Genomic DNA, 12,494 nt, shown 5'->3' on the forward strand with positions numbered 1-12,494 from the left:
TATAATAAATCTTTCTTTTCCCCACAGATATTGAAAAGCTTTGTACTTTCAGTCAGAGGTTTCCTCTTCCATCCATGTACCGAACTCTTGTCTGGAAGGTACTTCTAGGTATTGTGATTCCTTATGTAAGAAATTATGTAACTAATGCTTCATGTTCAGCCTTATGTATTTTGAGGATTTATGTGTAAGCTGTAAAATTGCACGTTTTGATTTTGTCCAATAGCCCTTTCATTTTTTTTGCTCATCTTGTTCCAGAGAAATTTCTTGCAAATAAAATTCAAATTAAAGAATTAAAGAATGCTTGATAACTACATGTTTGCATATAGAGATATTTTTATTTTTTTTTGTTAATCTTTGTTTTATTGTGGCATAAGTGATGGGATACAGAAGAGAAAAGGTTAGAGTACGGTTTGTACACAAAATGGGGTTAATACAACATTTACATCTGATAGGTACACTTCCTTGTTCAGTGATGCCACTATTTTGTTATGTTGATTATCGAAACAGGTATAGTACAGTTTAACGATAAATAAAGAACGATTATAAACTTTTGTGTCTGTAAACTGTAGTTGGAAAAAACAAGCTATGGATCATAAGATCCGATTAGTACCTCGCTAAGTTAATGAAGTCAGACATTTGGTAACACATGAGTAAACAGTAAGCTCACAATCGAAAGCAACATAGGAGTTAAATTAGATGCGGGCATAAGACAAGTAACGATAAGATAATGACCTCGCTTGGTATGTGGTAGCATGTCAACAAGATTAATAGACAAGCTCTATAATATTAAAGCATATCTGATTCTATGTAGTGCGAGGCACTGGCTAGATAACAGCTTTACACTAGTGAGCTGTGTGACCACTGGGCATACACGTAATTAAAAGTGAAACATTTCTTATCATGAAATTACGGTTTTGCAAGCACGCTGGTAGCCTTATCAGGTATTTACTAATGCATGCCTCCATTGAAGCGGGTTCTCGTAGGCGGCCAGAATAAGAAAAACGAGTGAGAATCAGTCAGTCTAGCAGCATCCATGAACATATCAAGGCGTGGGAAGTGGGTTGCAGTCGCGGCCGCCACTGGGTTTCAGCATTTGGTGCAGCCTTTCTTTGTGTGAGCGCGGCTTTCAGCCAACTCCTTGGAGTGGTAGTCCCTGCGTGTCCGCATTCAGGCTATGCCACGGCACCCCTGTTCTCTCTTCATCCCTCCATGCGAGCTGTCTGAGAAGGGTAGGTGCACTGTCCTGCCGTCGGCTTGAGGGTCTGCGTGGTCCATGCTCCTTGCATCTTCGGCCCAAGGCCTGTGCGGGCACCCGTGCCTGTGTTCCATTGATCCCTTCACCAGGATTGTGGGCCCCCGGGTCTGTCGTGTTACAGACCTCCCCTGGGGTGTATGGATGGCTGTGGGGAGTTACCACCACTTGGGTCCCCGGCTCGGAAGAAGAGCCAGCATAGAGTCCAGCATTTCCCTTCCCCCGTGTAGCAAGAGGTGCAGATAGGGGTGTCCCCTGCTTTAGGGTGAGCTCTGAATGGGGCGGTAAATTAGTCGCTTTAAGGGCATCTTTGGGCTTTGAGATATTAGGGGTCAGTGTCACCTGAGGTCTGTGGTCAAGTCGCTCCCAAAAGTCCTGGCACAGTGCCTCAAATCTGGCATTAAAAGAGATCAGCCACTCCTGGGTCCCCTGGCTTGCTTGTGACTGTAGCTTTTCCCGGCTGGCGGCCATCTTAGGTGTGCCTAGTGGGCCTTGCTCAGGCTGTCTGTGCGGTAGTACGTTTGTGAGGTTGCCTTGCATGCTGAATGGACCGGGATAACCCCCACCGGTCCAGGGGGGGGGAACGGGTGGTTCATGCATAACCCGCGTTCCCCGGCTGGAGGAACGGCCGTTTCCACCCTCCGTTAGATTCGCCTGGTGTGCAGGTGTGTAGGCCGCCGGTGCTGCGTCTGGCCGTGGTCCGACGCGTTTGTCTCTGTGCTCGGGTCGGAGCTCTCCCCCGTCATTAGAGTCGGTTCGGTACCCGGCTGGGTGAGTTTTGGGGTTGGCATCCCGCTTAGTAGTGCAGTAATCAGCGGCAATTGTAGGGAGCTCACGGCAAACACGTCCGGCGGCCATGATGGTCAGGCCCCGCCCCTCGAGATATTTTTTTGTTTTAACCACTGTGGCTAGAATCTACACTCACCATACAGTGAATATTGTGGTTAGTTGTCAAAGCACTTAAATATTTGAGTTTGGGACGTAATTTCCCATCTCAACTTTTTTTTGTTCTACCTTTGTTAAAAGAAGGAGCCTCTCATTCTGGTTTATGGAAAGACAATCCTAGTTTATATGCAGTTCATCCCTCAGCCACAGTCCTACTCCTCACACGAATGCAATTGATAAGTATACCACTTTGAGTTAGGCAGCTTTTTTCAGCATACTAACAGACCAGTTCACAATTTTGTGTATAGCCAACTCTCAAGCCATACACCATATTCAGTTTTCTGTGCAGCCAACTCTCAAGTTACAGACTAAGGTATGGACTTCTTCAGCTGCTTACTTGTTGGACCGATCTTGAACAGCAAAAGAAACCGTAAAATTCCTCCTCTGGGAGGAGTTAAACTTTTTAAAGAGACAGGGTCAAGGTACTCCATCCTCCATAACTTATGCAATGAACACTAGTTGTTATTGTGCTTCAAACAGCCCTTAAAACTGTTTGTCAACCATCACGTTTATTTTCATAAGAATTTGACTTTAGATGCTGAGGTGATAGATAACATGTCAGAAAGTATCTAACTCTGATCCTTTATCTGATGTTTATGTGTTGACTCCAAATAATAAAGACACACTTGATACACCATAATCACTTCAGCTAATTGTAGTGGATATGGTATCAAGAGGCTTTGCGTGCAGTCTGTCTGTTTTTTGTGAGACAAAGGGAATTCACTGGAATCCAAAGCCTGCCACTTCTGGTCAAGATGTCATAATGAGAACGTTCAATCTCTCATTATCCATGATGCAAGATATTTTTTTAATGTGGAAGCACATATTGTACACAAACAATGTTGCGAAAAAAACCAAAGAAGACTTCTGTACCTTAAGCCCACCCTTCAGCTATAGACGCTTGAAAGAAGAAGGTTTGATTCCTTATTATCTGTCCACGTATTTGTATGATCATGCATTGGTGCACATGGTGTAATGCTGTGAACTCTAGGGTACTGATATTTTGGCTCTGCCGAATTTCTGCTAATCTTTTTGATGTGGACAAATTGTCATGAATCCTTCCTGGGTGGTCACATTGTTAAAGTCACACAGAAAATCGCTGTAGGTGTTAGTCGTTCCTATACCCTACTGTTCACAGCTTTTCATTGCATAGCATGCTCACACTGTACAAATGTTTGTACAGATAAATGTGAAAGTGAAACTTATTATGATGACTTGACTGAGGGGATATCCTTAGGATGACAAGAAATCATTCTCTCTTGTCTCTTCTTTTTTTTTTTTTTGTCCCTTCAATCTGGATATCTTTATGCAGTAATCCATAATGCACTAGAAATTTGATCACTGGCCACCGTTAAAATCTAGAACATTCGTTTTTATTTTCTCAAATTACTGAGAAAATATAGTAAATGCTTTTTTTTTTTTTAAACCTCAGTTTGGGATGTTGCAAAAACTGCATTTTTAATCATAATCCCCATCATAATAGGAAAAGTACATTTATATTATTGAACTTTTTCTTTAAAACCTACAAAATGTAAAGATTGAGGAAAGGTTTCTTTACTGTTCCTGATTTGAAACTACAGTGTTATGGATAAAATACTATAATTATGTCGAAGGGGACAGGGTAACATAAAAAAATAAAACATATGAAATAGAAAACTTAGGCATGTTCCTAATTTGGAAAGTAGCTCCACTTTGCTCAAAAACCATACCTGGCAAAATGTTAACCTTTTATGTGACATGTAGAGAGGAGAGGAAAAAAAGGTTGTGTTCATAGTAAGAAGAAAGGATAAAGATATAAGAAAAGGATGTAGTATAACAATGCAAATAAGTGAGGTATTAATATTAATATATATTTTCTTTAAGGGATCCTGCCCCAATATCAGGAAACTCATTCAGTAGTTATGGTGCACAGGAGGGAACAGTACCATGATGTGCACAATGCCCTAGAAGTTATACGCTTCATTGATGAGTCAACACCTAAAAGCGAGGTCTTCCTGCACATGTATCATTTGGAGATGGGAAATCTGTCTCACAGTCAGGCCTATCCTCTGGTAAGGATGTTCTATGTGCAGAAGGTTTAGTCTAAATACACAGAAATGGCTGATTTATTAAAGCTTGTTAATTATTAATAATTGGCTTTGTATTAAAATTATCCTAGAATTCTTTTTCCAGTCTTATGTGAAATAACTTTTTCCTTTTGGTGTTTTTAGCATTATATTGGGTAATGGGACAAGATGTCTAGTAATATTATTATTATTATTATTAAAAAAACATTTGTTAGTGGGGGCACCTCTGTCGAGCTTTTCTTCACTGTTCTTTACAGGTTTTGACTTGCTGCCTCCATCATCCCACACTCCCCAGTTCCAATTGATAGAATGCATGGGATAGTGGCTGTTTAATTCTCAGGTAGTTGGGATAAACGTCATCCCGGGAGACAAGAATCCCCTAAGTCCAATCTGTCTATGTGAAAATGTTAGTCTTCATCCTTATTTTCTTTTTCTTCTTTTCTTTTTTTTTTCTTCTTCTCATATAACTCATCTGAGACATTTAAAAGCTTTCCTAAAATCTGTTTAAGTAGAATGCAGGGACCATTGGAACCATTCATTCATCTCTCAAGATCCTGTTATCCCATAAGAATTGGTAATGGGAATTTGGACTCCTTGCCTAAAATGGATGTAGTTGTATCTTATTTAAGAATACTAAAATATCAATTGATACCTCTCAGGGTTAAAGGAAGCAGAGACCTCCTCCACTAGAACTGCTCAGATTCTTGTGCCTCTGTTGCTAAAATACAGAATTTATTGCTACAGTCTTGGGATGCAGCCATTTTCCGAGATTTGTAAACTGATCTCTTATCAAGAAGATTCAAATAGATTTCTATGTGACTTTTTGGATAAAACTGTAAAGTTAGCAGGCAGAACCATTGATTTTCAACCATACACCACAGGACTTATCTGTGATCTTTCCTTTGAATAAGACAGGTTGTTTGGTTTGGTACTATTTATTTAAGAAAATTGTGGAGGGAAGGACAGAAGTGTCTTTCCCAGAACAAGAGAAAAAGGGTAGTGAAACAAAGGTCTTCTTTTCTTAGAGATTTGTAAGAAAGGAGTACATTTGAAAAAGCTTGTTCCATTCATCCTGAAGACAGGCTCAACCTTGATGAAGCATTGACAGGTCTCGACACGCTAAAAAAAAAAAAAAAAAAGCCTGGAAAAAAAGTGCATGACTATTTCTCCACACCATTGTATAATTCTGCCATGGTTTTTTTCATTATTTGTACAACCTTTTGTAAATCTACTACAAATATTTTTTTTTTAAAAAAGAAAAAGCTGGGAAGTGTCCATCAGTGTCTCTTGAGTGTTTTGGACCATATGTATAGGATACTGAGTAAAGTCTTCTGAGCCGCATCCTTCGAGTTATCATTTCTCACCTCAGATCCAGAGAATTGCAGTTCCTTCTTCATTTTGAAGTTCCAAAACTGTTCACAAGGAAGTCCTACAAACTGTTTATCCAGCAGAAGATATCATATTGACTTAAGCTTAATGAAGTTTTGTTGTATAGACTGCTCTTGAAGTCTCACGGCTTAATGTTCTGCCATTTAGGACTTAAGTCACTTTTGCTTCTGTTTATGCAACCCTAGCCACATCTCCCCTGGCTGTGACTAACACAGCCTGCATGAAATCAGATGTTTACTTGCTTTAGAAGTTTTTATCTCCTGCTCTGTAAATTGAATTTTAGTCACATGTGAGACTCCTGCAGGCTTTAACAGGCTATTAACAAAGCAGGATATAAGAAATTCTACATTAAACATAATGTGTAATAAAGGAAGTTTAAACATTAGATCTCTCTTTAAAGGAAGTGTATTGCCCAAATAAAAAGGAAACATAAAAAGCATGATTTTAATCATCTCAAAGAAGAGGAATTATTCAGTCTGAAAACGTTGTCAAGATTATTGGGCTATCAGTTTCTTCCATTTCTGAAGTAGATTTGGCAAGTGGTTGTATGGCTTCTTCAGGAAAGCATTCTCAGAGAGTGCGTTTCACCCATCAAGTCTCTAGCTTCCCAGGTGTAAATCGACAGACTATTCCTCAGCTACAGTGACGAAGATCAGCATCTTTTTTCAGGAGTGACCTTCTATTTCATTATCTTCTTTGGGTAAAAATTAAAATGTTCAGCTCAAAAGACGGTCGGGACAATATTTTGGATTCTGAGTGCATGAAGGGAAATAAACACAGGAAGAAAGAAGATTTTCTTCACATTATAGTGGGAGTCTGTCTTGCCCTGAATTTTTCAAGTCCTCAGATCTATAACCTATTGGTTTAACTTCTGTCCAATGACAAAGCTATATTCACCTATTTGCTAGACCCCAATCTATCCTTTGGCCTTTACATTGAAAAAATCTCTTCAAAACTTGGTGCCCTATACAGAAACTAATCCTGCCAAAGCCCTACAGTAACGAAACAGTGCAACAAATGCTATTGCCGGTCATTGATTATGGGGATGTTGTTTATGCACCTGCGTCGCAAACCCACCTTAATAAACTTATAGTACGTTATATAATTCATTCTGCCGCTTTGTACTAGAATGCAATTACTTTACCTACCATTCTGACCTGTTAAAAGAGCTAAACTGGCTATCGCTGGAATCCCGACGCACTCTTCATCTGTCCAGCCTTATGCATAAGCGCTTTTCTGGAAAACGCCCACCCTTCCTGAGTAGAATCCTCTCCCCAGCTGTTCCGACCTTCTATAACATCCAATCCAGTACTACCACGATATTTAGCATACCGCAATACAAAAATAAAGTGTCTTGATCCTCCTTTTCCTACAGAGCACCGCAATTATGGAATAACCTCAGGGACACAGTCAAATCTTCATGCAATCTAAAATCTTTTAAGATAACTATGGCAATATACCTCAGCACAGAATGCACCTGTCACAGTTGAATATATTTTATTACCTGTTATGTGTTAAATTTATATATATATATATATGTGTGTGTGTGTGTGTGTGTGTGTATATATATGTGTGTGTGTGTATATATGTACAGGGAATGCAGAATTATTAGGCAAATTAGTATTTTGACCACATCATCTTCTTTATGCATGTTGTCTTACTCCAAGCTGTATAGGCTCGAAAGTCTACTACCAATTAAGCATATTAGGTGATGTGCATCTCTGTAATGAGAAGGGGTGTGGTCTAATGACATCAACACCCTATATCAGGTGTGCATAATTATTAGGCAACTTCCTTTCCTTTGGCAAAATGGGTCAAAAGAAGGACTTGACAGGCTCAGAAAAGTCAAAAATAGTGAGATATCTTGCAGAGGGATGCAGCACTCTTAAAATTGCAAAGCTTCTGAAGCGTGATCATCGAACAATCAAGCGTTTCATTCAAAATAGTCAACAGGGTCGCAAGAAGCGTGTGGAGAAACCAAGGCGCAAAATAACTGCCCATGAACTGAGAAAAGTCAAGCGTGCAGCTGCCAAGATGCCACTTGCCACCAGTTTGGCCATATTTCAGAGCTGCAACATCACTGGAGTGCTCAAAAGCACAAGGTGTGCAATACTCAGAGACATGGCCAAGGTAAGAAAGGCTGAAAGACGACCACCACTGAACAAGACACACAAGCTGAAACGTCAAGACTGGGCCAAGAAATATCTCAAGACTGATTTTTCTAAGGTTTTATGGACTGATGAAATGAGAGTGAGTCTTGATGGTCCAGATGGATGGATTGGTAAAGGGCAGAGAGCTCCAGTCCGACTCAGACGCCAGCAAGGTGGAGGTGGAGTACTGGTTTGGGCTGGTATCATCAAACATGAGCTTGTGGGGCCTTTTCGGGTTGAGGATGGAGTCAAGCTCAACTCCCAGTTTCTGGAAGACACCTTCTTCAAGCAGTGGTACAGGAAGAAGTCTGCATCCTTCAAGAAAAACATGATTTTCATGCAGGACAATGCTCCATCACACGCGTCCAAGTACTCCACAGCGTGGCTGGCAAGAAAGGGTATAAAAGAAGAAAATCTAATGACATGGCCTCCTTGTTCACCTGATCTGAACCCCATTGAGAACCTGTGGTCCATCATCAAATGTGAGATTTACAAGGAGGGAAAACAGTACACCTCTCTGAACAGTGTCTGGGAGGCTGTGGTTGCTGCTGCACGCAATGTTGATGGTGAACAGATCAAAACACTGACAGAATCCATGGATGGCAGGCTTTTGAGTGTCCTTGCAAAGAAGGTGGCTATATTGGTCACTGATTTGTTTTTGTTTTGTTTTTGAATGTCAGAAATGTATATTTGTGAATGTTGAGATGTTATATTGGTTTCACTGGTAAAAATAAATAATTGAAATGGGTATATATTTGTTTTTTGTTAAGTTGCCTAATAATTATGCACAGTAATAGTCACCTGCACACACAGATATCCCCCTAAAATAGCTAAAACTAAAAACAAACTAAAAACTACTTCCAAAAATATTCAGCTTTGATATTAATGAGTTTTTTGGGTTCATTGAGAACATGGTTGTTGTTCAATAATAAAATTAATCCTCAAAAATACAACTTGCCTAATAATTCTGCACTCCCTGTATGTGTATGTGTGTATGTATATATATATATATATATATATATATATATATATATATATATATATATATATATATATTGTTTGTATATTGTATTTTTCTGAAATATTGTATGCTATTCCTATTGTAACAGTGCAATGTTTGTGGACCCAGGACATACTTGAAAATGAGATAAATCTCAATGTACCCATCCTGGTAAAATATTTTAATAAATAAATAATTTTAGTCATCTGTTAGGCACTGAAGTTCCTTCCAATCCCATCTGTGCAATCAGCTTATTATGGGCAGAGAAACAGCTGATGAGTGTGTCCTCTATACCTCAAAAGATCAGTAAAAAAAATTGGCAGATTACCTCATCAGCAGGAGATACAGTTAAGGCAACTGGAAACTAAACTTTTCTAAATTGAATGCCTTGTTCAGAATGCCAGTGATATATCTGATGACTTCCCACTAGATTCAGAATGTCCTGCACTTTTTCTTTCTCTTTCAGGGAAAGACAGCCCGTATTTTTGTGTCACCCCTTTAGCTGCCCTATTTTATTCCTCCTGTGGTTTTAATTCCCCAGTTTGTACAAAAGATTAGACAGGACAGGGCAATAGTGATTTCCATCATGCTGTTCTGACTCATGAGCATTTGGGCAGCTGCTCGTTCCATTTCAAACATTGCAAACCTTTTTTTTTTTTTAACTGCCTGGTTTCTGAAACAATGTTTTTGGAGTAAATGCCTGCCTGAAGGAATGTTTAATACCTTGTTAAATCTAAGAACTATTTGATTTATCACAGAATATGGAGTTGATTTGTATTTATTGTGATTCTGCCAGAGTCTCACCTTGAAAACATTCTGTCTCTCAGATTTTGAAATTATTGCATGCTGGCCTTAGGAAAAGTCCTTTATCTTTAAACGGGCAAATATCCGCTTTTAGTCTGAACCTATGTAAGCATTCGGCTTCTGATCGTTTCACCAGGCCTTTCTTTAAAGCAGCAGTCTGCCCCCCTTCCTGGGATTTGAATCTGGCTCTGGATTCCTTATTCAGAACTCCATGTGACTCTCAAGAAGAATGCTCTCTGAATCTTCTAATGCCAAAAACTGTATTCTTGGTGCCTATAAACACCTGCTACATTATATGGATAGCAGGAAGACTAAAATAGATATCTGGAGAGAAAAGGAGATGGATGGCTGCAGGGCCGGCCTTAGGCATTTAGACGCCCTGTGCGAAAAATCTTCACAGCGCCCCCCCTCCCCTTCCCCCCGTCATCCATGTATGCTGTAATGTTTGTGTTGTCTGTGTATGTGATAGTAGGTGTGATGACTGTGTGTGATATGTATGCTATGTGTGATATTTGTAATGGGTGTATTAACAATGTGTGATATGCGTGTATTGGTTGTATGTGACACACACACACACACACACACACACACACACAGAGTCAGACAGCCATACACACACACAGGAAGACATCCACACACACAAGCAGACAGTCATACACACACACACACACACACACAGGCAGACAGTCATACACACACACACACACACAGACACACAAAGGCAGACAGTCATACACACACACACACACACAGACACACAAAGGCAGACAGTCACACACACACACACACACACACACAGACACACACAGGCAGACAGTAATACACACAGACACACACACAGTCATACACACACACACACACAGGCAGACAGTCATACACACACACACACACACAGAGGCAGACAGTAATACACACAGACACACACACAGAGGCAGACAGTAGTACACACAGACACACAGTGGCAGACAGTCATATATACACACACACAGAGGCAGACAGTCATACACACAGAGGCAGACAGTCATACACACAGAGGCAGACAGTCATACACGCAGACACACACACAGAGGCAGACAGTAATACACACAGACACACACACAGAGGCAGACAGTAATACACACAGACACACAGAGGCAGACAGTAATACACACAGACACACAGTGGCAGACAGTCATATACACACACACACAGGCAGACAGTCATACACACACACACACAGAGACAGACAGTCACACACACAGACACTCACTTGACAATCACACAGTTACCTGTGGAGTTCATTGTGGAGGCAGTGCAGCTCCTGGTGACTGTTTGGTGGGGAAGCAGGGACTCCTTCCTGCTTTCCCTGCTGCAGTTTTCCGGCGCTTTTAGCTCCGCCCCGCCGCACGTAAGCTCTACCCCCACCGCACGGTAAGCTCCACCCCCGCCGCAAATTTAAAAAAAAAAAAATATATTTTTTGTTTTATCCCGGCCGGCTGTGCGGCCGCACGGCGCCCCCTGCTCCATGGCGCCCTGTGCGGCCGCACAGCTCGCACACCCCTAAGGCCGTCCCTGGATGGCTGCTTTCTATGATGTGAGGTGACAAGAACGTGACATGAAAGATGGGTTTGCTGGAATGTTAACTTTTTGTTTGGTACCTTGAAATAAAGGATCACAAGAAAAAGATTTGTACTGGATCATTTTTCATTTTTCATGAGATGTGGAAGTACAGTGCCACTGTTGTCTCCAAAGAGTAACTGGCATGGAATTAGACTTTAGTTTTTCTTATCATAAATGTGTAAAAATCTGAACATTTTAAACATTTATATTCAATTATAATACATTAGTAAAAAAATCTGCATTATTTTATGGTATTATAACATGCTGAGCAAATTCTTATTCTCATTGTAATCAGAAATTCTTAGTTGTTTTGTTCTCTTTTTACCCTATTAATCACTTAAGATATTATATGTGTTAAATGTGTAATACTCTGATTAAATCTATGGGATGTGCTTAAAGTTCTTAACCAAGTATTCTATTGTTTCAGGAGTCAGAAGATGAGTTATTTCTAGCTATAGCCAGCGCTATGGAAGATATGATAGATGATGATGTGGACTGCTATTGGCTTATCAAAAGCTTTGTTAGTCACATAGAGTCAAAGTTTAGAGATTCCCATATTCAGATGGTAAGAGCATGTGTGTGTGTATTGTTTCAACAAAAATATAAGCTTGTGGGTCTATATATTGGCATGAAGCATATTCCAATGAGTCAAGCATGGTTGTTTATGAAAGAGAACTTCTCAACGCACATAGTGTAGCAACGACATAGCAACAAGTAGTGCTACGGAGATAACCTTTATCATGTCATTCCAGCAGTGACTGTACGCATTCACCAATAGCCATAACATTTTTTAAAGGAGCTGAGGAACCCTGTAGGGACAATAACCAGTTACACTGATGTGGTTACGGTGTCTGGAGTTTTTGGGTACAGCGTCGCACATCCCTACTAAACAGATTACTCACTGTTTAGCAGAGATGTTCGGCCCCTACCAGTCTGCTAAGCAGCCTCAAATTACGATATACTGGATTCTTCATCTTCACACCATACCAATTTATACCAAGAATTGGACAGTGAGTGGCTGAGAGCGCTGGCCTGGCGCATGCGAACTACAGGCACCATAACCACCTCAACCAATTGAAGTGATTATGGTGCCTACATATTTCCCTTAACAAATACTCAATCGGATTGTTTCAGGGAGTAACAAATGTAATAGAATGCCAAACATGGCAATTCTGTTCCTTTTGTGACTGCTTACTCACTGCAAATCTGTTTGTAACACAGGGATTTTTACAGCACAATTGTACCATAAAAAAAAACTTTAGATCTGTGAGAATTTCAGATTTCAGTGT

The 12,494-nt window shown here is 40.3% G+C and overlaps 1 protein-coding gene across 3 annotated transcripts in view; it reads left to right on the forward strand.

The window, feature by feature from the left end:
- TBC1D7 (TBC1 domain family member 7) overlaps positions 1–12,494 on the forward strand; it is a 34,941-nt gene that overhangs the window by 3,941 nt on the left and 18,506 nt on the right. For all 3 annotated transcript variants that reach the window (XM_063451713.1, XM_063451712.1, XM_063451711.1), the window contains exons 3-5: positions 28–108; positions 4,061–4,248; positions 11,633–11,770. In XM_063451713.1, coding sequence (XP_063307783.1) covers positions 28–108; positions 4,061–4,248; positions 11,633–11,770 — 407 coding nt within the window. The remainder of the gene's footprint in view (positions 1–27; positions 109–4,060; positions 4,249–11,632; positions 11,771–12,494) is intronic.

This window comes from Pelobates fuscus, chromosome 4 (genome assembly GCF_036172605.1).
Source record: "Pelobates fuscus isolate aPelFus1 chromosome 4, aPelFus1.pri, whole genome shotgun sequence".
NCBI classification, from domain to species: domain Eukaryota; kingdom Metazoa; phylum Chordata; class Amphibia; order Anura; family Pelobatidae; genus Pelobates; species Pelobates fuscus.